This window comes from Carettochelys insculpta, chromosome 1 (assembly GCF_033958435.1).
Source record: "Carettochelys insculpta isolate YL-2023 chromosome 1, ASM3395843v1, whole genome shotgun sequence".
NCBI classification, from domain to species: domain Eukaryota; kingdom Metazoa; phylum Chordata; order Testudines; family Carettochelyidae; genus Carettochelys; species Carettochelys insculpta.
Genome location: NC_134137.1, coordinates 309,548,694 through 309,576,441, shown reverse-complemented (window position 1 = coordinate 309,576,441; position 27,748 = coordinate 309,548,694). Strand labels below are relative to the sequence as shown.

Sequence of the window (27,748 nt, the reverse complement as noted above, 5' to 3'; positions counted from 1 at the left end):
AATGTGTAGTTGAAAATTGGATCTTCAACTAAAACATGAAATGTTTCTTGGAGGTTGCTGCTGAATCTCAGTACAATCACCTTTATTTTGTTACAAATTCTGACCTAGGAAGGTACAATAAAGCAGTGCACAATAGAGTGTAAAAATCATAGAACCTTAGACATTAGGGATAGAAAACACATATTGGGGCATCTAGTCTATTCCATTTTCTCGTACAGGATTTATCCCTATGGTACATTTTTGAATGTTGTTTCTAGTGTTGTTTTTAATGTTTGAAATTAGAGTTCCCATTTCTTTCCTTGGATACTAACCTACAATTCATTAAGTATCAATATAAAATAAATACAGGTTGAACTTTTCTAGTCTGGCACCCTTGGGACCTGACTGGTGGTGAACAAGAGAATTTGCTAGACCACAGGAGGTCATTAGTGTCTAGCAGCATTACCAACACTTCCGCTGCTTCCTGGGCTCTTAGAAGACATTTAGGGGTAAAGTACAGTTAAATAACAGCACAAAACACTGAGAGCCAGGACTGGTGGTTGTAAACAAACTTTATGGGACCACAGGAAACTTGGCTGCACCCATGGTAAATGGTCATCTGGCTAACTAAAATCATGCTGGATTATGGCTGTTGCCAGATGAGAGAGTGTCAGAGTAGAGGAACCTTTATTCATTAAGTCATTCCTCTATATTTCACTTAAATTTTCCTTTGTTTTAAATTATAGTTTTCCCAGTGCTAACTTAAACTCCTAAGTTGATTCATATTTAAATATTTGTGGTAAATTATCACATGAATAATTTACTGAGTTTGTTGATCTGATTCTCACTTACACTAATACCAGGGTGTGAAAATTACATTTGCTCACTTTAAGGACCCCCCACACCTTATATCTCTGTGAAGGTGGCCGTAATGTAAATCAGAACATGCCTCTTTATGTATTTAGCTGTTCTCCTTTTTTCTTATAAGGCTCCCCCTCTAGCTCTCTTTGCTTTTTGTTATCAAAGAGATGCCTAGAGGCACCATTGTGCAAACACAGTAAGAGAGAGTTCCTGCCCAAAAGAGTTGATAGCATAAATAAATAAAGCAGAAAAAGGAAGTATTATTATTTCTGTTTTGTAGAAGAGCAACTGAGGCATATAAAGTCTGACTTGCCTGAGGTTGCCCAGGAAGTTTGTGGTTAGGAGAGAAACTGATAATCACTGTGCTGAATTCCAGTTCAGTGCCTTAACCACAAGACTTTCTTTTCTCTTAGGCTACATCTACACTAGAGCAATCTGTCTACAGAAGTTACTATTGGAAAAGATTTCCTGGCAAAACTTCTGTCAACAGATCACGTCCACACATAGAAGCAGATCAAAAAAGTGATCTGCTCCATTAACAGAGAGCAGCCAGACTTCCTGGCCACTCTTTCAGCAGAATGACCAATGGGAAGCTCAGCAAACAGGGCTGCCCAGTGAACTGGAAGCCCTGTCTGTTGACAGAGGACCCCCTCAGAGCATCTACACAGCTTTTTTGTCAACAGAAACTATTGAAAAAAGGTGTTATTCCTCATCGTGGAGAGGCAGAATGCTGTCGGCGGAAGTGCAGAGTTTTGTTGATAGACTGTAAACAAAATAAATTTTGCGTGTAGATGCTTTGCAAGTTTTATTGATAAAACCCTCTAGTGTAGATGTAGCCTTTGAGTGTGTCTACATAGCAAAGTTATTTTGAAATAGCTTGCATTTCGAAATAATTAACTCACCATCAAGATAATGCAACCACTTTAAAATAAATTCAAGTTAGCAGTTGACTTATTTTGAAATTTGTAAACCTTATTGCACAAGGGCTACATCCATATATGCCCCTCCCTTTCAGAAGGGGCATGTAAATTTAGCACATCGCAAATACTAGTGAGGTGCTCATGTGACTATTCAGTGGCTTATTTGCATAATGACAGCCACCCAGAATGTCGAAAGTGCTGCTTTTGAATTGCAAACTAGCCATATAGATGGGGTTCCTTTGGAAGGAAACCCCGATTTTGAAAGAACCCTTCTTCACAATTTTTTTCTGGAATATCTTATTTTTAAATAAGGCTGCTGTGTAAACCTACCCTTAGACTCACTAGTCTCCCATTTTTGTTGAGCAGCTTCATTCTGCTCTTGTCTGAGTGTAATACTTTTGCCAGGTGGAGGCAGCAGCAAGTGCTAAGTTCAATGGGTAGGGGTACCTCTTAACAATACAAAACAAAACCTGAATGAGATCCCACCCTGTAATCTGGGGATACTCAACACCTTCCCTGAATTCCTCACTTACAAGCACTGACAAGTATAATACAGTGACCTGTTTATTAAACAGGGAAAAGGGGACCCAACATTAGTTTGAGAAACTGCCACTACCATATTTTCAAGAATGTGAACTTCAGCAAACGCCCAGTATGTGGTCAGTGTCCTTTGACTCAGTTTCTCACCTCACAGAGTGAACAATGTCATGTTCATATGCCACTCCACTTTGAAGACGCAGAGTTCCCAACTACATTCACCCAGGTCCACCTTTCATCCCTCAGAAGTGGGGACATAGAACTGCTGCTCTTACCTCCACTGCCAGTGGCTGGTTGCTGCCATAGCTTTGGCTATCTCTGTCAGTACCTCCTCTGCCACTCCTGTCACTGCTGCTTGCCTCTCACTGCCTCCTCTCCAGTGCCCTGTTCTGTATGTTCACCCGCTTACCTCAGGTCTTCGTGATTTCGCTGGGTAGCTGGCAGTTTCTGGGCTGTTGCCCATTCATTTGCTTTCACTACAACTCTGTCCTCTTAACAAAGCTGCCCATCAACAATGTCAACTTGAGTAATCACTGAAGAGAAACAAGGACTCTGAATTGAGTATAGTCAGCTCCACCCAGGGCCATCCCAAGTGGGGTGGAGTCTGGGGCACCCACCCAGGTGCTACTGCACGGCAATCCCCACTCCCCCCACTCCCTGACACCCTCTCTGACCAATGGGGCAGGGGATGACCTGGTGAAGGGCCTGGTGGCAGGGGGTCACCTGAGCTGTTGTGGAGAAGTGGGGCTCAGTGGGCTGGGAGGGCATGGTGTGGCAGAGCAGAGCTGGCTGGTGCTCAAACCACCCATGTGGGGAATGCAGGAGTGGAGCCAAGGGGAGGGCAACCCCTATGGCTGCTGCACATGGCCCTAGGTAATCCTCCCGTCCACAGGACGGCTAGGGCAGCTGCTGCAGAGCCTGGGGTAGCTACTCCAGCCTATGGATGGAATGGCTCTGGCTCCAGCTTCAAACACTGGAGAGGACATATGTCAAATGGTGTCTATGAGTCTTTAAGCAGCATCCTCACCAGTAGGACGGAACACTTGTACCATCCCTTGTCATCTTCAGTGGTGTCTCTACCTCCTCCTAAGCAAGTGAGTTTCAGTTTTGGGTGACCCCAGGAATCAGGGCATGTGAAGTACAGTTCTGCTGTTGCACTTTATTTATACAATAAGGATAACATTTCATTACATTTGCATTCAATATTAAAAATGAATCATAACCTCAGACCAGCCAAAAGTGACCAATTTGGCAACATATGTCTGTCTGATTAACACCTATGCAGAGTAGATGTGTCTTTGTAATACAGTTTGCTCCTGAACTCTTTTGCCCTGAAGTACGTCACTAGGTATCAGGGGAGAGCTCATTCAGACCTGCCTGTATCAGTATATTCTAAGGCTCAAGATGGCACACAGTCGATGTAGCAACTGCGAAATGACCTTTGGCTTATATGAAGGTATTCTTTAACTGAGTGCTGTTAATAATTCCCAGTTTTTATTTTGAGTAACTTCACATTCTCACTTTGCAGCTAGGATAACTGAAAAGAAGCACAAGCTTACCTTTGGCGAACATAGAAGTCACATCTCTGACGTGGCAGACATAACATTCACCCACTTAGCCCCTGTGTCTTATAGAGTGGGTGTGCCAAATCTGTCTGCCTGTCTGTGCTGCTTATAGCTACTAGACCACACTCACCTCCAGAGGTAGGAATCCTGATCCCCAGCCTTCAAACCATTTGTCTGCCTCTTAGGGTATGCCTTCACTGCCCAGGAGATCAACCCTGACCAGTCAGGGTCAATCTTCTGGGGTTTGATTTTGCAAGCTTAGTGATGATGAGCAAAATTAAACTATCAGGGATCAACAGTTGGCCCCTGTACTTTTCAATCTTGTGTAGAGTAAAGTAGGTCCCTCCCTCGGTGATGACAGCCGGGTAAGTTGATTGTAGATAAGTTGATTCCACTATGCAATTGCCATAGCTGGCGTTGCATATCTACAGTCGACTATAAGTTCTTGTGTAGACCTGCTCTCAGATAAGCCCCTGGGAAAGTATGTTTCATGTTATCCTCTAACACATTGCTGTTCCCATATTTGTACTTTAAATCTAAAAGACCTGGGTTAAAATCCTGCTGATGACCCTATCCTGACAAGTGGCAGGGGTAAACATAATGAAAGTTACCTTTTTTCCGTTTTCTGCTTTAAATTAAAAGCTAATACATCGGTTTTTTTTTTAAATCTCTTAAAAGAACGTGAAGGTTACAAAGCCAAGCACTCAAAAATTAGGAAATGCTAGAATTAAAATAGTCCAAGCAACCTTAGTTGGGTCCTCTTTTGCATTGATACACATCTTTAATTACACAGTCTCTGTGAGGTCGCCGTGTTAGTCTGTAGCTTCACTAAAAAAAACCAAGCAGTCCTGTAGCACCTTATAGCCTAACAATTTGTTTGTTACATAATGAGCTTTCATGGGTAAGACCCCCATCAAGTCTTACCAACGAAAGCTCATTACCTAGTAAATAAATTGTTAGTCATAGGACTGCTTAGCTTTAATTATGTGTTTTCACACAGTGCTGTCCTATAGGACCTCTAGGTCGTTCAAGTGTTTAGGATGGAAAGTGAATCGAGGCGGAGGGTTTCAGAAGGAAATAGAATGTTTCCTAGTGTTTAAGGCACTGAACTCTCATCCAGGAAAGCTCACTCTGTTTCTGCACTCTGCCAGAAGCTTTTATGAGTTGCTTGGCAAAACTGTCATAATATATATGCACTGGGGAGAGTGTCCCCTTTCATATTTTCCATCTGAATGGGGCATAATTTTGTTACGTGCACTGAGGCAGGTGTAGACATGCAACACAAACAGAAGCAGATGCTGCCATGTATGAGCACTCAGTTCAACAGTTGGGCAGCATTTGAATCTCTGCTAGGTGGCCACCCAAGTGCTCAGCTTACAGGGAACACTGATTAGGGGATCTGAGCAAGATTCCATGGGTAACTTCAGTCCTGGCATTTCCTAAGTTTTGATTGCTTGGCATTTCAACCTTCCTGCTCTTTTAACATTTTTCTGTATGGAATTAAAAATAAATTCGTAACAAGTGGAAGATATATATAGTTTCTACACAAAAGCGTCTGCTTCAGATTCAAATAAATTCATTGTCTGAGGAGGAATCACACTGATCACAGGACATGAACAGGAAATTAATCATCAGCAAAGATGTTAGTTGCTCACTATCAAGTACAGATATAATAATATTACAGAAGTTCAAACTGGATAGGGATACCATAATATACAAATGTTACAGATTAGTCAGAACTTCATCCTTTGCATAGAAGAAAAATCAGTTAAATTTAAGAATGTAATTTCTGATGAGAACTGATCAAAATGATCAAATGCAAAACACAATAAAATAATTGAATAATTTAAAAAGAAGCATGTAGCAAAGGAAGGAAAGCCAACCCCTTTCACCCCTCTACAAATTTTCAATAATTATAAAGGAAAAAGAGAAAAGAAGGTACGCTTCCATTGTATAGGTAAGAAATATACAGAGCCTTTTCCGCCCCTATTAAATTTATCACCACTCATATGTTAACCAGTACATATTAATCTTTTCCTCTAAAAAACCTGCAAATGATAATCTTCATTCAATTCAAGCAGTGACAATATTCTAATAAAGAATAAATTGCCTATGTCTGATTAAGCCTGATTCTATCTTTGCATCTTCTCCTTATTTTAGTTTAAAAATCTGTTCAGTACCCACAAACTGTCGAATGTAAATGGGATAATATTTTCCTATCAGACATCTAACTCCTGAAACAGTAATATAATCTACATTTATGTTTATTAAGTTGTGTTTTTAGAGCTCGAGCAGACTTTCTGAGATTTGACAATCTACAAGAATGTTCAAGGAACTATAACATATTTTATAGAAGCACATTTGTTATCATCATACCTATAAAAATATTTCTTTATTGCATGATTAAAATCCAGTGACTGTAATCCTGTTATAACAATTATTACATGATAAATAGGAAAAAAAAACCTCTGAGGTGTAAAACTGTGTAAGAAATGAGACACTGTGTCATGATTAATAATATTTTGCAGATAATAGGATATATATTTCTGCTTTTCCAGCAAGGGCTCATAGGTAATTTCTTAAGTAAGTCACATATATTTTTATTTTATCTAATCAATAACAACTCGATGTTTCTAAAATTTTATTAAACCTTTCTGAATTATAACAAAGGGTGTTAACAAATGGTATTTCAAGTTTAAGCCCTGGCTTCTTTAAACAAAATCTCCCTACCTACTGCTAATACTTATTTTGTATTTGCTTATCATAACCCATGAATATAAACCTATTATGCATTATTTCATTCTTTTTTATCATAAATTATCTGTGGTTAAAATATAGCCCCTTAAGTCTCTCTAGTTTGAAGGCATGTTATGAATGTATATGGATTTCCAGTGGCAGTTTTTGTCTTTCAGCTGTAAGGTCTTAGAGACTGAACTGCCTTATTGGTTTTGTAAAAAGCTGAGCATATTGTCGGAATTTATGTAAATAATGAGAGTCATTGATCAATGGGTCTCTATCTGTTTTCTCAATTTCACTTTCAATTGATATGAAAAGTGTCGTCTAGATCACTTTTGTCAACATCTGCACTTCTCTGTCTAGATCTTCATTACATTTATCTTCACTCCTTTGGGTACTAGCTGTTGGCTGCTGCAACCTAATAGTGCCAATCTGATAATGTTAATTCTTCTATGGAATGTTCTTTGGAACTGCCCCCCTTGTTCTCTGCACCAACAGTCACCAGTGACAGCACTTATATATGCCTCTGTACCCACATCATTCCCTTTTTTATGCATAATGATGCACAAATGTAAGGCAGCTCATTTGTACCCCACCAAGAGCTTTGAAACACACACACACAGTTATGGAAGCAGACACTAATTGCAACATCAGTAGCTGTTTGTGTAATCTCACATAAGTCACTTGCTCTCTAGAATATCTATTTGTTGTTCTCTGTTTATTTTAATAATTTCTGACCACATGTAAGGTCAAAATTCTCTCATGATACTAGGATCACCTCATTTTCTAATTAAATCAAAAAATACCAGTGACATGTACAGACACAGACTTTGTCTATTTATTCAGAAAAAAATGCTGCAGAGGCATTGAGGTAGAATGATTAGTTTATTGAGTTCCCATTAATGTTAGTGTGTCTCACACATTCAAATATTCATGTCCCATTGTAAAAATGGGCTCCCAAAGTTACTACCATGGACGAACTTGATCTGAATAGACAGTCCTTAAAGAAAAAAGAAGAGAAAGAAAAGAAAAAGTCTGAAACTTTTCTAAGTTCTGCTCCTAATTTTCCAGTGATATCCTGTACAGCCTACCACAAGACACTTACATTCCTCAACTAAAACTTACCTAACTCACACGGATATTAGAAAGCTCAGTTCATTGGTATTTTGTGTAAAAAAAAAAAAAATTTTGGCCGTGTGTACACTGCAAAAATAACTTTTAAGTTGCTTACTTCAAAGAACAACTTGACGTTGAGCATTTACACACACCCTCTTCAAAGTTAAACTTCGAAGTAAGGCACTACTCCATTCCCAGGAATGGAGTAAGGATGTCGAAGTTGGGCTGCCTTACTTTGAAGTTAACTTCGAAGTAAGGGAAAATGTTTGTAGGAGCTCTGCAAGCTATTTCTAAGTACTGCCTAACATCAAAGTTAACTTTGAAGTTCGTTCCTACTGTAGATGAACCCTTTGAGATCCTTGAATGGAAGGTTTGATGTGTGTAATATACTGTCATTATTATTAATAATAACTCTAGTAGTGGTGACTTTGTGTAGAAATTATACCTATGTTAACATTTTTGTTGTTTGATTGGACTTCCCTTATAGTGGTTTGGTGATCTTGTGACTCCAGTATGGTGGGAAGATGTGTGGCTAAAAGAAGGTTTTGCTCACTATTTTGAATTTGTTGGGACAGACTACCTCTACCCAGGCTGGAATATGGTAAGTTAATGTTATTTCCTGACTTTGGAAACTCCCCTGAAAGGTTCTTTCCCTGTTATAGTTCTGCTTATGTGATGGTCAGGATCTGCTGAAGAATATCAAATGATGTGAGCAAGTATCAGATGTCCAGCAAAGGAAAATCAGTGGATGTGAAATCATTTGACAGCCTTCCAATAGTGTAATCTGCCATTTTTTACAAAATGAATAAGGTCTTGTCTTATCATAACCCAATGTTAAAATAACTGCCATTTTCCTATTCAAAAACATGTCATGTGAGGACATTAGTGATTGAATGCAAACCATTTCTGTGTACTGTGTATTAATGAAAGACCTCTATAATGTTTTCTGAGGTTCTCAGAGCATTGCATTTTAAGTTTTACCAGTGTAAATAGGAAAAGATGATTCACATAGGCCATACAGTGAAACTGAGTATAGTACTGCAATTCTCAGCTTTTCTGTAAATTATCTATATTGTTGTACTATTGTTTTGGCATCTAGGATTCCCATATTAATCTGTAGCCTAAGAACATAAAATGTGGGCCACAGTTTGTCATATATATTCATGTCAAAGTCAGAGGATCCACTTCTGTCTCCTGAAATGTATGCAGCAACAATTGTCCCACAGGTGAAAGAGCCAGGAAGTACAACCTCAGTCATCTTGACTCCCTCTTTGGCTGCGTCTATACTCTCCCTGCCTTCTGGAAGGGGCACGGTAATGAGCAGAGCGGAAGATGCAAATGAGGTGAAGATTAAAATATCAAATGTTTCTGGATTAAGGGTCTACCGGAAGGGGGATTTATGTTGGACAGACACCCACTTCCTTTTGAAGGAGCCCGGTCTACACAACAGCTTTTGCTTCTGGAAGGGAATCTTCCGGAAGCGAGCTCTCATGGGAATATGCCAATGAGGTGTGAGATATATTAATCCACGCTTTATTTGCATCTTCTTCTCTGCTCATAACCATGTCCCTTCCAGAAGTGTGGGGGGTGGTGGTGAGTGTAGATGTGGCCTTTGAGTCCCTCTCTTTGTAGATCAACTGCCCAGGTTCTTCCCACCTTTATCTTATAGCAATTATTCTTAATTATCAGAAGGTTACTACTGTGCCCAATTAAATGGTAAGGAAAGATAAAAGATAGTGAGAGTTAAAAAGGAGATACCTTCCTACAGATGATGTTCAGGTGTCTGCATACTTTGTAATGTCCCAAAACTGAATTCTTTTATTCTCTGTAAATTTGCCTCTGTTTTGAGCTGATAGTATTAGGTGTCATATGAATTTTGTTGTATGTATACAGCTTGTGTGATAAAGATTTTCAAACTGAGATTTAGTGATTTCAATGCTTTCAATAAGTTCAAGCATAACTTCTGAAATTGTTATGCCACTTCTGGAATTCAGTTTCATAGTTTTCGTCTGCTCGTTTTTTGTGAAGTAAATCCAAGATGTAAGAATTAAATAAACTATAAACTCTTACATGACTGTAGATAAGAGCTTCTTGGTTTTAGGGACATTTCTTCTTGAAGTTTGATTTCTTTATTCTCGCAATGTTTAAATTTTGGGGTGTAATAGTGCTCATTTATAATTGCTTTATGAAAAAAGCAAATTAAATGTATGTCTGCACTGACAGCCTGCGTCACGTATGTAAACTTGTTGGGTTCACCTAGCTTTGGGTGTAATAAAACTCATTCTCTTCCTTGTTTTGAAGAACACATCTTGAATTATAATATAATCATTCTAATTATAAATGCAAGAGAACCTGCAGTTCCTGTGGATTTTAGCATAGACAAATGCCTACACTGATTTTTATCTTTGAACCATCATAGTCGTTTGTTCTCCACATAATCACTTTAAGAAATCCAGAATAACCTTGCTTTAAAAATCATCTTGAATGGTGAATATTTTGAGCCTTCCTTTAGAGTGAATCTAATGTTCAATGTTATGCAAATAACATATAGGAAAACCAAAAGGCATGTGGGTTGAATAAAGCATGACAGTTAAACCCTGGAAATCAGAAACATGCGGTGTATGAATTAGAATTAATAACAGCAAAATGGCTGTGCCTGGAAAATATCTATCTGTCAAGTTATTGTAAATGAAAAGGGAGAGTTGACATACAATTTTCATGAGGCTTCTGATATCATTAGCCTTAAATACCAAAATAACCATACCACATCTAAATCCTAAGAAATCTGGTGGCAAGATAGATCGTGGCAAGTTATACAGTGCAATATCCTACTGGCATGTATTTTACAGACTACAGGGGACATTAATAATCTGACATTTCATTCTTTTTATAAAGATGGTGGGACTAACAAGCAAAAGTTGGCTTTAGCTATCAAATTTTTGTAGTCTGGTTAATTTTTGTTGTCAGTGCAGAATACATGTGCTGCTAAGATTATTCTGACATCTAAAAACCTAAGCAAGTAAAAGAATCAAAAGAAAAATTGTTCCAAACAACTCCATTTATTTAAAAGTGAAGGAGTACACATTACAAGCTACATGAAATCTGTTGCAACACCTTTAGCGCTATTTCTCATAATGATGTTACTTAAATAGGCAGCACAACAACATAGGAGGCTACATAATGTTGCATGAACAGAAATTCAGACCCATGAAATATGCATAACAGGTTCCATTGAATAGAGCATACAGGGCTCTGAGGGTGATTTTCATGAGGAAAACCAAAAATAATATAACAAAATCCAATTTCTTCAGAAAGAATGGGGAAAGATTGAAAAAATAAATACATTTTCTGTCTTAAATTTTGACTTTTGTAAACCTCCTCCAATCCTCAGACCTTGGGTGGTGAACTATCAGATACTTTTACTTTCCAGATAATTACAGAATATGCTGTCATATCTTCTTTTGGATGGTCTGCATACCAATATAAGTCTGGTAAATTTTGTTACGATAGCCTTAGCAGTGGTATGCTCTCTACTGCTGAACCCATAGCTAAAACAAGAAAGGAAAGAATTTTTATAAGAAATTACTTATATCTTTAAATTTTGTAATTAATAACCTATTTTTAATACAGCTTGTCACTGGAAGCTAAAAACGGAACCAAATCAAAATCCTCCGATGCGGCCATATTTTTTATCAAAATGTATAAAGCTTTTCAAGCAGAAGTCTTCTCTTACTTCTGTATGTATTTGCAACAATACATCAAAATGGAATGATGCCAGAGACATATTGATTACCTTTGTCACTATTAAAAATTAAAAAGGGATAAATCAGGGATTAAGTCATATGTGTCTATTGTAATATCAAATAATTGCTGTGGTTCTTGCATCCAGACATAGTCTCATCATCCCAATCTGGCTCTCTATATAAGGTCCGAGTCCATTCTTTCTCTTTTGCTTTCTTGTATGTGACAGAATACAACCATAGTCCTGCCCTGCTCCTTCTCTTTTCTGCTTTATTACTACCTGCCCTTCTATAACCAAGATCGAAAGGAAAACAAAGGAAAAGAAAGAACAAGAAAGAGGCAGAATCAAAGAGGGCAAAGTATAAGAAGATCTTGCAAAAGTAAGAAGATGGGCAAAGAGCCATTTGCTTCTTTCAGAGTGTGTCTACACTAGGAACTAACTTTGACGTTAACTTCAGAACAGAAATTAAGACCTGTGACATATGCATAACAGGTTCCATTGAATAGAGCATACAGGGCTTTGAGAGTGATTTTTATGAGGAAAACCAAGAATAATATGACAAAATCCAATCTCTTCTGAAAGAATGGGGAAGGATAGAAAATTAATTTATTTTTGCAGTCTTAAAATTTTAGTTTTGTAAACCTCCTCTGATCCTCAAACCTTGGGTAGTGAAGTATCAAATACTTCTGCCTTCCAGATAGTTACAGAATATGCTGTCATATATCCTTTTGGATGGTCTGCATACTAACAGAAGTGTGGTAAATTTTGTTACGATAGCCTTAGCAGTGATATGCATCAGTGCTGTCTACTGCTGAACTCTCAGCTAAAACAGGAAAGGAAAGAAGTTAACTTTGAAGTTAGGCACTACTAAGTTTAACTTCAAAGTAAGGTGTGTGTAGATTCTCATCTTCAAAGTCTGTTACTTCCAGGTTGTACGTTGAAGTAAGCAACTTCGAAGTTATTTTTGTAGTGTAAACACAGCCTCAGAGACCTATATGAACCAGCTGGGTCACCAGTCTTTATAGGCTCTGACAACTGTTAGTCCATTTTGTTTCAGACCTGGCTGAGTGTCCCTAGTTGATGGTCACTAGTCGGTGGTAACTGGACCTAACCTTTGGATGCCACATACTTTCAAGCCAGATGGGTCTAGGTGGAACCCAGATGTCATGTCTAGTTCTGGACCTCTAAGGCACAACCTTGGGTGCAGAATTCTTGTCTGCCCTGCTTCTGTGGGATGTAGAATGCTGCTGTCCAGCTGCTTTTGGCCCTGAAACAAGTTTTTTCACATCCCAAGCCTCCTCATTTATTTTGGCATGTCCCTATCCCACCTGCCACCACTAAGTACCACCGTGTCATGGGGTGCTTTAGTTTGTAAGTTAACTTCTTGGCAACCATGTGGCTTTGTATGGGAATTCCTAACTCCACATTAGCTTTCCCTTTCAAAGCATAGAAGAATTATAGTTCTTTAGGAAAACAACAAAAGCCTCTCTTGCCTGAGGCTTAGCTTGCCCCTTTTTGTGAGCCTTTAGGTTCTCCTTTGTGTGTGTAAACTGGGTGTACTTCTCCTGTCCTCTTCATCGGTACAGTCTTCTGATGTCTGATGATGGTCTGCCATTGAGAAAAAGAGAAGCTGAAGCAGATCCTGCCCTTAAATAAGTTTTATAGCTCTTTTGTTCAGGTGAAACAACAGATCATCTTTGGAACTCCCATCCAGTAATAGACAAGGAAGTCCCAGCCCACTTAGAGTCCAAACTAGGGAAATCAGTTTCCTTCAGTCTGGCCATTGTCTATTGGAAAATCATTGGCCTGGATTAGACCTCTTTGGAAAACAGTCACAGTTGATGAATCTTGTGTTACTCCTGCAGGGAGTGTCAGCCATTGCAATTAGCAGCTCTTAGTCTGTCTTTGACATCTCGTGGCAGCTACAGTAACATACCTGGGTACAAGCATGTTCCAGTCCATCACACTGTTAGCCTTTCTGGAGTGGTGCCTTCCACATGGTTTTGAACCCATAATACTTATAGACTGCAAGAGATACAGAAGTTTGCCTGCCTCACAGTGTCACTCTTCAGCCCTGATATCTTGTTGCTCTCTGGAAACAGGCAGCACAGTTCTTGTCCCCTTCTGCAGCTAGTCAGGTAACATACAGTAGCAGTGAGAACTTCCTTCTCTGCTTCCACACTGGCCTCAGTGGCTGTACCAATTTTGGTTAAATACATCCCGGGTGCTTCCTGCTGAGTCCTGAGCCACTCAAGAGGTATAGCAGAATAGTGAAAGCTTTCATTTCCTGGGACTGATTTCAGGCTCCTCTGGAATCTCTCTTTCAGTTTCTGCCTCTTTCCCCTACTTTGAATTGGTCTACTCTTCACTTTCAGAGGCATTCACATCCTTTGTGGAACGGGACCACTGAGCAGGATTCCATATGAGGTGTTTAAAATCCTCACTGTTTAGCCTGGAGCATTCTAACCACCCCTTTAAGGAAATCACTCCATTCCTTGCTTTCTCCTGTGCAATCTTTCTTAGTGTGGGGGACCAACTTGCTTCACATTTACAGTGAATCTGGCTTTCCATCTCCTCTTCCTGTGACTGTCAGTACAGAAGCCAGTCTCTCATGCTGAAGAGTTCACCTAGAGTCTTTCTGTTAATTTCCAGGAGGGACTTCTCTAAAACTCTTGTCCTGCAGGTTGCTGTCTTGGTCATGTTAATGGTGAGCAGGGAGCAGAGAATTCACATTATCTGTCCCAATAGCTTCAGTTCTTTTCTGAGAAGGAGAATTCTAGCCTCCTGATGGGTATTTTTCTTAAACTCTGTGTCTACACGTGCCCCTTTCTTTCGAAAGGGGCATGTTAATGAGCGGGTTTGAAAGATGCTAATGAGATGCTGCAATGAATATGCAGCACCTCATTAGCATAATAGCGGCCACAGTGATTTGAAAGTGCGGCTTTTTAAATTGTGCACCGCCTGTGGAGACGGGACCTTCCGAAATGACCCCCCAGTTTTCAAAAGCCCTTCTTCCGATCACCAGATAGGAAGAAGGGCTTTCGAAAACTGAGGGAGGGTCATTTTGGAACGTCCCGTCTCCACGGGCGGCGTGCGATTCGAAGAGCCGCACATTCAAATCACCGTGGCCACCGTTATGCTAATGAGGTGCTGCATATTCATTGCAGCACCTCATTAGCATATTTCAAACCCGCTCATTACCATGCCCCTTTCGAAAGGAAGGGGCATGTGTAGACCCAGCCAAAGTAAAAACTGAGTTTCATATTATTTAACTCATTAGTCATCATATTTTCTGTCTCTAACTTTTTCTGCTACAAGATTTTACATGTTGAATTTTTATTTCATTCTTCAGTGTCCAGAAAGTTGAAACCATGACATCTGTGATTTTAGGGCTGTTACAAGAGAAAAACTACCGCTAAGACAACAATCGTCAGGGCCAGACCGTGTATTTTAATAGCACAGGATCATTATGGTCATCTGTTTATGAAATTCCTAAAGACTAAATGCATTACCAATTTAGGATCAGTGAGAGGTGAGCCTCTCATATTAGAGGCAAGTAAGGCAATAACAGCTGTATCTGATTGTATTGACTACTTATGTCATAACCTGCTACATGTGACATGAGAATGTTACCCTACCCCTGCTTGGGGGTAGTGGACATAGGCTTCTCTGTTAGTACTAGGGAGAAGAGGGATGAATGACAAGGGAGAAGGATCCACTGGTAATTCCCTTTGACATAGTCCAGTCTTCTCCCATCCTACATTTCACTGGGCTCCCTCTGAGGCAGATTTGCCACTTCTGGAAGAGACATTTATATATAAAACTCTACTGACAGCCCTTTTACTTCTTTGTTTCATGGTAGGTGGAAGCATCGAGCTGTCTGTATTTGAGTGTCTCTGTTAGAACTAGAGGACTATGACAAAAGGAATTACTGTTAAGTAATTTTCCCTTTTATCCATCAAACACAAATGTCAAATGCTTTATCAGTCACTCCCTGGCTTGACACTGAGAAAGCATTTCACCGAGCCCAGTGCCCTTCTCCTGATTCTTTGTTTTATAAGAGTTTGGGGTCAGTGATATATTTATTGGTTATGGCAAGGCACAGTATCTCAGTGTCAAACATTGAAATGTTTACCTTCTCTGTCAGGTAGAGCACTGGAAAAGGTAGTCTTCTTGCCACATTTGTTTACTACTATTTTGGAAACCATGATTGTGTTTGCTGGGAATAATGTCTTCATTAGAAATATTGTTTGAAGTATCAGGAGTAAAACCTATATTTTCAAGTGGCTGGTTGTCCTTTACTGTCTTTGAATGAGTTGCAGCTCTCCTACAGTGTACCATGCATTAGATTCAGCCATTCCTACAATAACTTTCTATTGTAATAAGTCTGCATGCCAAAAATTTTCCTTTAAAATGTTATGCTGAGAGAACTTATCTGGATGTAAAACTAAATATTAATGGGAAATCCTCACACTAAGCATTATTAAAGAGAATTCTTAGAGCATCTTTAAGGCTATGGCTACATTAGAGAGGTTTGTCGACAAAAGTCGCGGAGCATTCCCATTACAAATGTTGATAGGAAATCAACAGACTGTCAGCAGTGTTCTGCCATTCTCCCAGGAGAATTCTCCCAGGAAGCAGAATATTTCTGTTAATAGAGATCTGTCGACAGAAAGCCAGTTTGGCAGTCCAGGGGGGCCATTTGTTGACAGACAGGACTTCCAGGATACTGGGCAGTCCTGTCTGCTGTGCTTACAGTTGGCCATTTTGCCAAAAGAGCAGCTGGGCATTCTGGCCACTCTCTGTCGACAGAGCCAATTACTCTTATGATCCGCTTTGTAGTCTGGACACAAGCTGTCGACAGCAGTTTTGTCAGAAGATATCTTCCGACAACAACTTCTGTTGACAGATTGCTCTAGTGTAGACATAGCCAAAGTGAACTGCTCAATGCCTTGATAAATGATCTCAGTTACCTGTCATTCTTATTGGTGGAATTAAGGAAATTAAACGTGCAGTTAGACTTGTGCATATCTTTAATATGCTTTGTCTTAAATTGCTGGCTAAATCTCCCTCAATAAAATGTTCTTAGCCTTTCTTTGGCTCACTAGATAGCCCCGTTAAATTGTTAAAAGTTTTGAAGACTTAACACATGGGTGTTCCAGATTTTTTATTATTAGTTTGGTATTTCAGACATGAGCTGTAGACTACTTTATCCTTCTAACTCAACATCAGTATCTTGCTGACTCAGAAGTGAGAGAGGCTTGGTCTCTCCCTTTTAAAAGAAAAAAAAAGTTCTCTCCCTTTTGATTAAAGTCTTCTAGTGCCTCTGAGAAGAAAGTATTTGCTAATACCACATGGCGTGTGGATTTTTGCCCCCTTAGTAAACAACTTGCTGAAGTCAATCGTTGATTTTCTATTTTAATTCAACTATAAATGAAACTTGTTGTTTAAACCAATTTAGAAATTCATGTACACATATGTCAATTCATGCATAATTCAATATCATACAATATGGGCAGGTAAGATGAAAGGCATTCTGATTAAAATTATTAATCCCTTTTAACCATCACAGCCCAATACCCCCATATTATGTTTAGTTTAATTTACAGCCAAGAAAAGAAATTTCCGTGAACAAATATTCTGTCCCAATATAGTTTACAAATGTTTTAGCAAGAAGAATCTGTGAGAAGGATACTACTGCCAAGCAGTTAAATTCTGTTAATATTAGAGATCAGATGTAAATGGGTTTAAATGTTTATTTGGATGACTGAATACAGGTTTAGAGACTGTCAGATTTTCTTCTTGCTCTATATTATTATCTGTGCTTTTGGAGGAAAAACATAAATAGCCATTATCAGTAGTTTGGGTCACGTGATTTACATCTCCTAAATTTGGGCAAACCTTTAATTTCAAAGTGCTGAAACTAGCGAAGATCACATTATTTTTGTCTGACAACCCCTCTCCCTTTTCCTGATGGAACAGTGGGACTATCAACCAGCGGGAAAGTCTCCAGGGTACAGAGATAGATAGAAGTAACACCGGAGCTGGACCAAGAGTATGGAAGAATAAGAGATGAGCATGAGCATGGACTCTCAAAACTTTTAGAACTTGTTTTTTCTCGACAAATTCCATGCATGGATGCTCTCACACACATACACACATGTTCTCTGGATCTTTGTTGTACTTTATTTGATGCATCCTTGGGATACTCCAGAGATTATACATCTCTATAGTACAGTTTCACCTAGAAATGAACAAACTCTTATTTTGCCAGGCACCAGTGACCAAACAAATCCCCTGCATACTCCCTATGGCTAGAAAAAGTTAGTTACACTGAAGAAGATATTGCTGACTAGTTTGACAGGAAAATCATGTCGAGATTTGGACACCCATATTAAACGTTATTCACATAAATCCCTTAATCTGTAAACCATTTGAATGCCTGTCCCAGAACAAAGGCAGTGCCTTTAATGCTTAGCCCTTTGATCTCGTATGTATAATAATTATGAGTTATGGGTCTTATTGTATTATTCCTATTATTCCTTTTGTTCAGCTGTTGGATGTATTCCAGGGTTTTTTTTAAATTCTTTGTCCTCTATTTCATATTATTGAAATTATTTTTATGTGACAGATTCAAGCATTATTTTATTATCATGCTAACTAACTTTTTCATTGCATTATGTCTCAATAAAGCATTATTGAATAACCAACATCTGTCTTTCAGTATATCATTATTATGCAGTATGCACAGGAATCTGACTGAGCTATTACACAGTTCTCAGAGGAGTAACCCATTACATAAAGAACATAATAAGGAAAACCATACTAAGTCAGACCAAATTCCATCTAGTCTATCTTGTTGTAGGACGGTGGCCAACATCAGAAAGAATGGACAGACCATCCACTCAAGTGATCCATCCCCTGTCAGCCATTCCCAGCTTCTGTCAAACAATGATTTGGGGCAACATCCCTGCCCATCCTGGCTAATAGCCATTGGTGGACCTATCCTTTGTGAACTTATATAGTTCTTTTTTGAAATCTGTTATAGTCTTGGCCTTTACAATATTCTTTGGCAAAAAGTTCCACAGGTTGATTGTGTGTTGTATGAAGGAGTACTTCCTTTTCTTCATTTTAAGCCTATTACCTATTAATTTCATGTGGGTTCTTGTGTTATAAGGAGTAAATAACACTTTCTTATTTATTTTCTCCACAGAAGTCATGATTTTATAGACCTCTGCCATATCCCCTCCTTTATAGTCTTTTTCCAAGCTAAAAAGTTCCAATTTTATTAACCTCTCCTCATATTTTTTGCCCTTCTCTGTGCCTTTTCCAATTCCAGTATATCCTTTAAGATGTGAGGTGATCAGATCTGCAAGATAGCATTCAAGATGTGGACATACCAGGGATTTATATAGAGATTATGTGATATTTTCTATCTTATCTGTCACTTTCCTAATGATTCCTAACATTCTGTTCACTTTTTGACTGCCATTGCAGTCCTTTCTATCCAAGGAATATTATTTCACATTTTTTACTGTTGATGATGTAGCTTCTTATACGTGAAGCAGATAATTAAAAGGCAATTGCTTTTGCAATCCAAAGCTGATACTCAAAATCCAAGTGAACGGCAAAAATTGCACAGAGCAGAAGTACTGTGGAGAAATATCTCTATAGGCAGATAACATGCAGACCGTGCTATTCATGGGATCAGTTTAATTCATAGTCATGCTACTGGTGCTCCCCAGCAATGGAATCTGATCTTTTCCAAGAACCTAGTTTGCAGGCTGCATTTGAAAAAAATGGACATGGTCATCAAGGAAAGAGGAGAGCAGAGCTTAAGAGAAAGAATCTCCAGCAGGTTGAATTTGGAGGAACTTGCTGATCAGAGTGAAAAACAACTGTGAAGATACATGCATTTAGATGATATGATGATGACGGTTGTTGTGGAAGAAACAAAGCTTCACTCTGCATTTAGTTAGAAGCTGTCAGAGACTCTTTATTGAAGTATACAAGCAGCTGCAGGGGAGAGCACCAACTGACAGAGTTTCCCCTAGCTAGTTATAGGAGTCTCCCTGAACATTAATTTGGGCAGATATATATACTTTTACAAGTAAAGAAAACAATAGTCACATGGTTTAGTAACAGACAAACTTCAACTTACTCTCCTAATTAAAGGGAGCTGGCACTGCCTGGGTCTGGCTTATCTCAAAGCTGCTTGACATTATCAATAGCTAGAAGCATTGGCGGCTCATCTCTCATCTCTGCATACCTTCAGCATAGTACCCATCATTCTTTTCAGGCCAGGCTATAGCTTGATCAAACTTTCGCTAGGCCTCTGGTCTCTTGCTTCCACAGTTGTCAAAGTAAGGATCTGAACAGACCTTGAAAAGAAATGACCTCATGTAACTGAAATTAAAAACAAAGTCATGGGCATATTCATTTCCTTAACAGAACCTTTTTTCCAGTGTTGCTTAGATCACAGCTGGATGTGGGTACAGGAGCTGGTGAAGAATCAGAGGGGTGTTGTGGGAGGTTGCTGAAACAAAGGAGCTAGTATTCCATTTCTTTCTTCACAAGCAGAGTATGTCTGGGCTTCTGGATGCTTGCCATTCATCTTTCAAGCTGATGTTGACTTTGCATGTAGTTCTTCTCAAATCAGACAAAGAGGAAGATCAGGTTTGGACTGGCAGAGGCAGTGAATTTGTTTGACTCAGCTTATTTGACTTAGCTTAATCTGATTGAAAAAAAGCCCTCTTAATGCTCGTATAAGATACAGGCTAACATGTCTGAAAGTATGTTAGATGTCTGGCTTGTATCCTTGTTTGAGTCGAGACTATGACACAGCCAGCAAATGTGACCCAGCAATATTAGTCATCTTTACCTCTTACTGATGTGGTTCAAAACTGCACTTTTTTTTACTTATTAAGACATGATATAAGAAACAAAATTAAGTAACTTTTCTTCCCCTTCGTATAGCCTCACCTCAAAATTTCCTAGATTGCTGTCTTGCTTATGCAACTGCCAATAGGTGAACTTGAGCCGGGGACCTGTGCAAGTTAGTGCATGAGCCTCTACAGCTTGAGCTAAAAGACGGCTAGCTACTCTGCTAAGGGTGTAGAGGAGACTCATTCTTTCTCTGTAGAAGTGGTCTAAGTGTTACTGCATGGGGCATTTAACCACATTCAGGAGATGTGTGGGTTATACTTATTTAAAACAGTGTTATAAGCCAGTCATGTGACCAACACATATTTTAACTTCTTAACAAATTCATGCTACATGTTCAAAACCTAGCCCAACCTATACTTCTGAATTATGCAAATGTCTTTGAAATCTGCCCAAACTAAAAATGCTATTAAAACAAAAAAGCAGTAAAGTAGCACTTTGAAGACTAACAAAATAATTTATTAGGTGAGCTTTCGTGGGCAGACCCACTTCTTCAGACCATAGCCATACCAGAACAGACTCAATATTTGAGGCATAGAGAACCAAACACAGTAATCAAGGTTGACAAATAAGAAAAAAAAACATAATCAAGGTGAGCAAATCAGAGAGTAGAGGGGCTGGGGCAGGGGAGTCAAGAATTAGAGTAAGCCAGGTATGCAAAAGAGTCCCTGTAATGACCCAGAAAATTCACATCCTGGTTCAAACCATGTGTTAATGTGTTGAAGTTGACTATAAAAGAGAGTTCAGCAGCCTCTCTTTCAAGACTGTTGTGAAAATTCCTCTTCATTAAGTCGCAGACTTTTAAGTCATTAACAGAATGGCCCACTCCATTAAAATGTTGGCTGACTGGTTTGTGGATCAGGAGTGTTTTTATGTCTGTTTTGTGCCCAATAACTCTTTGTCTTAGAGAGTTTGAAGTCTGTTCAATATACAAAGCATGTGGGCATTGTTGGCACATGATGGCATATATGATGTTAGTTGAGGAACATGAGAATATGCCCGTGATCCTGTGAATAACCTGGTTAGGTCCAGTGATGGTATCTCCAGAATAGATATGTGGACAAAGCTGGCAGCAGGCTTTGTTGCAAGGAAAAGTTCTAGGACTGGTGTTCCTGCGGTATAGACTGTGGCTGTTGATGAGAATCCTCATAAGGTTGGAAGGTTGTCTGTAGGAGAGAACAGGCCTGTCATCTAGGGCCTTCTGGAGTGTGGCATCCCGATTAAGGATAGGTTGTAGGTTTTAATAATTTGTTGCAGTGGTTTGAGTTGGGGCTGTAGGTAATGACCAGTGGTGTTCTGTTCTTGGCTTTTTTGGGGCCTATCTTGGAGTAGCTGGTCTCTGGGTATTCGCCTGGCTCTGTTGATTTGTTTTTTTATTTCTCCTGGTGGGTAATTCAGGTTTATGAATATTTGGTAAAGATCTTGTAGTTTTCGGTCTCTGTCAGTAGGATCAGAGCAAATGAAATTGTAAGGGCTTGACTGTAAACAGTGGATCTAGTTATGTGTGCAGAATGGAGGCTAGAAGTGTGTAGGTAAGTATAGCGATCAGTGGGTTTCTGGTAGAGTGTGGTACCGATCAGGCCATCCTTGATTTGTACTGTAGTGTCCAGGAAATGTCTTTCTCGCATGGAGTAATCGAGGCATAAGTTGGTGGGGTGCAGATTGTTAAAGTCTCTGTGGAATTCTTCTAGAGTCTCTATACCATGAGTCCAAATCATAAAGATGTCACCAGTGTATCTTAATTAGAGGAGGGGTAATAGGGGACGAGAGCTGAGGAATTGTTGTTCCAGGTCAGACATAAATATATTATCATATATTATATGCAGGTGCCCATAGGAGTTCCACTAATCTGGAGGTATAAATTGTCCCCAAGTTGGAAATAATTGTGGGTGAGAACAAAATAACAGAGGTCAGACTGGCTGTGGCGACATGAGGGATGGTATTCCTGATCGCTTGTAATGCGTCTTCATGTGGAATATTAGTGTACAGAGCCTCTGCATCCATGGTGGCAAGGATGGTGTTGTCAGGAACTTTTCCGATGTTTTGTAATTTCCTCAGGAAGTCAGTGGTATCTTGGAGATAGCTGGGAGTGTTGGTGGCATAGGGTTTGAGGAGGGAGTCCACATAACTGGATAGTCTGGTGGTAAGGGTGCCATTGCCTGAAATGATATGTTGTCTGGGGTTCCCAGGATTGTGGATTTTGGGAAGTAAATAGAATAATCCAGGCTGGGGCTCAGATGGTGTGTCTGAGTGAATAAGAACCTGAGTAGCAGCAGGGAGTTTCTTAAGTACTTGTAATTTCTTCTGGAATTCCAAAGTGGGATCAGCGGAGAGAGGTCTTTAAAATGTGGTGTTGGAGAGTTGTCTGGCTGCCTCCTGTTCATAGTCTGACTTATACATGATGACAACAGCCCCCGCCACCCGTCAGCTAGTTTGATTATAATGTCTGGGTTATTTTTGGGACTCTGGACAGCATAGCGTTCAGCAGAGATTGTGTCTCATTTGACATTGTTTGCAAATAATGTCAGTCTGAGCATGGTTGCGGAAGCATTGTACATAGAAATCCAGACTTTCACTGCGACCATCAGGAGGAGTCCACATAGAGTTCTTCTTCTTTTGGTGTTGGTAGGGGGGGTTGAGAAAGTCAGACTGTTTTTCATAGTTGTGTTGGAAGAATTCCTTTAGATGGAGGCAGTGAAAGAAGGCTTCAAGGTCACCACAGAATTGTATTAAGTTCGTGGAGGAAGTAGGGCAGAAGGAAAGATCCCGGGATGAGAGAGACTCTTCTGCTGGGCTGAGTTGGTAGCTGGAAAGTTTAACAATGTTGTTAGTTGAGCTTTTGTTATTGTAGTTGTAGTATCCTGAGGTATGAAGTAATTTAGAAAATTTATTCTCTTTTCTTTTTGTAGGAAGTGGAAGTGTTTTATAAATTTCTTGTCTAGTAGAAGTAAAGCCTCATTCTGTGGGGTCTTGCATGGATGCCTGATTGTTGATGAGAGTTTCAAGTTCAGAGAGTTCATTTTTAATCATCTTTTGTTTATTGTAAAGAATTTTGATCAAGTGGTTCCTCAGTTTCTTAGAGAGCGTGTTGCATAGATGCTCGCTGTAGTCGGTGTAGTACGTTGATTGTAATGGGTTTTTCACTGGCGTGGGCCATTCTGCTAATGACTTAAAAGTCTGTGTTTTACTGAAGAGGAATTTTCACAACAGTCTTGAAAGAGGGGCTGCTGAACTCTCTTTTATATTCAAATTGAACACATTAACACGTGGTTTGAACCAGGATGCGAATTTTCTGGGTCATTATAGGGGCTCTTTTGCATACTTGGCTTAATCTAATCCTAGCCTCCCCCTCCCCCACCCATCTACTCTCTGATTTGCTCACCTTGATAATTTTTTTTCTGATTTGTCAACCTTGATTACTGTTTTTGGTTCTCTGTGCCTTAAGTATTGAGTCTGTTCTGGTATGGCTATGGTCTGAAGAAATGGGTCTGTCCCACACAAGCTCACATAATAAATTATTTTGTTAGTCTTTAAAGTTCTACTTTACTGCTTTTTTTGTTTTGATAGTATATAGACTAGCACGGCTTTCTCTCTGTTACTGTTAAAAATGCCATCATTGATCAAATAGGTAGGGAATCCAGTACTGCCTGAAAATATGCTGGCTGAGACCAAGAGGTTTATGATCAGTGTTCCCTGTACTCTGCGCACGTGTGCAGCTGCTCAGGAGAGATTCAAGTGCTGTCCAGCTGATTAGCAAAGTGCCCACAGCTAGATTTTTTTGTTTCTACTGGTGGTCACATCCACACATGCCTCAGTGCATGTTAAAAGAAAATCTATGGAACAAATCTGCACATGGATAGAAAATATTAGAGAAACCATTGTTTATGATTCTTGCACTTCAACAGTTTTTTCATGAATTTGACTGAATTTCTTTCATAATTGCCCTTCTGATTTAGTGAGTTTTGCTGTGTATGGAGGGATCAGCCTCTGTTTTTGGCTCTAGGAATTCAGAAATGAAAGATAATGTGAACAAGATTCTACAGTTCCTTTCATTAACTCTGCCTAATATGGCTAGCTCAAACACTAAGTATGTATTGGGTAATTGGTTTTTTTTGCATCCCATGTTTTTAATTGCTTGAATATATAATCAGCTCAAGGTACATGTCTTGTACCTTGATGACTTTTAACATAAAGGTTTATTTCCAGATGGATCAGCATTGGAACAGCTTTTGAGCTGTCTTATAATTTAAATTAACACACTAGTACCAAAACCTTTCTACACATGAAATTAAGCTCAGAATACATTATTTAATCATGTGATTATTTTATCGGTGTGTATCAGACTGACTCCTTAAAAATGCCAATCTCCCTGGAGATCCTTAAGATTATGCCACTAGGTCAACATCCGTTCATCTACTTTTGTAATGTAGATAAACATTAAAATGTACCATTTTCAGAACAAAACTTACTTAAACTTTAACGATAATTTTAAAGTCACCATTCACATTTGTATCTGGCTTGAAAACCTGAGCAGATGGCACTGCTTCCTTTGCTGACGAAAGGTTATAGAGCAGAGACATCGACGTGAATATAATTTTAAGATTTTTTTCAATGCATTACAATCCACAGTTGGAGAAAGTGCCAGCAGTTGACCCATGAAAGAAGAGAGTGCTCATAGTCCATGTTTACTTCTACATGTGCATTTAGTAAACTTTACTATAAGTTTAAATCTGCAGTGGTACTAACATATATTTATGTTTATGGTGGAGGTGAAAACAAATTCATACACTGGATATTAATTGGATGTTCACCTGACATTGACTTGCTTTGTGCCCTGAAGCAAGTCATTTGTTATTGTGCCAGTTTCCTTGCTTGTAAAACTGGGCTAATAATTATTTCTTGTTTTCATGAGGATGGTGTGATGATTATTTATGCAAAGTCTGAAGAGTACCCGAAGCTCTGTAGATTAAAGACGTCACATACATGTATGGTTCCCTGTATGAACTTGAACAAATCACTTCGTCTTTCTTTGCCTCAAGTTCTTTGTGTAAATTGGTTATAATTGTTTTACCCCCCTTTGTAATGCATTTTGGAAATCTATGGATCAGAAGAGGTCTGCAAGACTTAAGTCAAAATCTTTATCTTTATTTTTGTAACTAAAAACTTCTTTCTTACTCCAATAACTTCCCTGTAAGTAGAATGTCATTTCCATCTGAATTGGCACCTATACTTTTATGTGGTTATTTAATTGTCTTTATTTTAATTTCAGTCAAATGGACTTTTACTGCAATTGAAATGAAGAATCAGTGGGTTCCATCACACACGCACACACTGGTTATAGTTGGTTTTAATTCGAGAATTAGTAGGGGTTGCTATGAATGACACCTGGACCATACAGACTTACTTTAGCAAGCCTTTAAAAGGAAGGCTGCTGAGCCTCTGACTCACTGATTGATGTTTATCATTTCCGTACAGTCACAAATGTACAGCTGTCTATGATATTATTGCATGTACTGTATTTCAGGAAAAACAGAGGTTTCTGACAGATGTCCTGCACGAAGTAATGCTGCTCGACGGCTTGGCCAGTTCACATCCAGTCTCACAGGAGGTGCAGCGAGCCACAGATATTGACAGAGTGTTTGACTGGATCGCCTACAAGAAGGTGGGAATAGTGGATATCTCAGTAATAGTGTCTGGAGAACATGCTTCATTTGTAAAGCTTAGACACTCTTGAACAAATGCAAACTCCATAGAAATTGCTACATAAGATAGTGTGGAATTACAGATCTTTTTGGTAACGTAATTGACTTATCCAACACCTTCTTTGTTAACATAAATAGGGGTGTGAGGCTTTCAGAGAGTTCTGCAACACAAAATTATTATTATTATATGTATTACTTAGATTGCCAAAGAATCCAAATTCTAGAAGTGCATAGGAAGGCTCAGTCCTTGCCCTACTGAGAATTTATGGAAAACTCTTCAGCTGTCTTCAGTTCCCATTGAAATAAGGTGGTTTGATTTCTCTGTTTTGCTTACAGAAAAACTGTGCATTTTTGAGTTAAATCTCTGTGTGAAAGGTCACCATTGAGAAGAAGGAAATTGGCATGTATGGAATGATAAGAAAATACATAGTGAAATCAGACTGTCTTTATGTTTTGGAAGGAGATAGAAAGAAGGTTCTGTGTGCCAGAAATGGCATTTCACTGATATTTTGGGCATGAGAAAAAGAATTGGCATTGTAGTATAGTCCAGATCATCTGGAGAAGTATATATGCTGGAAGACAGGGACAGAGTCCAGAGTGGGCTACATTAATGGGAGGACTGGGCAAAAAGAAATCTGATGCAATTCAGTGAGAACACACGTGGCATCTTGCCGTTAGGATGGAAGATCCTAAGTGCTGCTACAGGGTGGGGACTGACTGGCTAAGTGGCAGTTCTGAAAAAGAACCTGGGATTACAGTAGATGAGAAGCTGAATGTGTGTCAACGCTATGCCCTTGTTGCCAAGAAGGTTGATAGAATATTGGGCTACGTATTTGTAGAAGCATTGCCCGCAGATAGAGGGACGTGATTATTCCTCTCTGTTCAGTACTGGTGAGGCCACATCTGGAATACCGTGTACAGTTTTGAGCCTCCTGCTACAGAAAGAATGTGAACGAATTGGAGAGAGTCCTGTGGAGGGCAACAAAAATTATTATAGATCTTGGGGCATGTGATTTATGAGGAAAGGCTGAGGGAAGTGCTCTTATTTAGTCTGCAGACACAAAAGAATGGAGTGGTGGGTGTGTGTGTGTGTGTGCAGATTTGAGACTAGCCTTCAAGTATTTGAAGTGAGGTTCCAAAGAGGTTTAAGATAGGCTATTCTCAGTGATGGCAAAAGAGAGAACAAAGAGCAGTAGTCTCAAGTTGCAATGGCCGAGATATAGGTTGGATAATAGGAAAAAACTATTTCTCTAGGTGGGTGGCGAAGCACTGGAATGGGTTACCCTAGGGAGAGAGGTGGAATCTCCATCCTTAGAATTTTTAAGCAAGGTTTAACAAAGTCCTGGCTGAGTGGATTTATTTGAGGCTGTTCCTGCTTTGAGCTGGGGGTGTTGGTTGGATTGGATGTCCTCCTGAGGTCTCTTCCAATCCCAGTCTTCCATGATTATATGAGAAGCTTGGGCAATATATTGCCCATGGGCTGCATCTGCCCCCCCCCCAAGCATTTCTATCCAACCTCACCCAGCTGATTAGCAGTTTGCATACTTCACAGCTGGCAGTGTATGTTCAGCTGCCCCTACCCCCACATTGCCCCTTGCTGCAGTTGAGCTGCTCCTAGGACCCTCTTGCTAGCTGCACAGAACAGCA

At 39.4% G+C, this 27,748-nt stretch overlaps 1 protein-coding gene across 2 annotated transcripts in view; it reads left to right on the top strand.

The window, feature by feature from the left end:
* TRHDE (thyrotropin releasing hormone degrading enzyme) overlaps nt 1–27,748 on the top strand; it is a 384,180-nt gene that overhangs the window by 160,639 nt on the left and 195,793 nt on the right. For both annotated transcript variants that reach the window (XM_075012759.1, XM_075012751.1), the window contains exons 5-6: nt 8,202–8,315; nt 25,924–26,061. In XM_075012759.1, the coding sequence (XP_074868860.1) occupies nt 8,202–8,315; nt 25,924–26,061 (252 nt within the window). The remainder of the gene's footprint in view (nt 1–8,201; nt 8,316–25,923; nt 26,062–27,748) is intronic.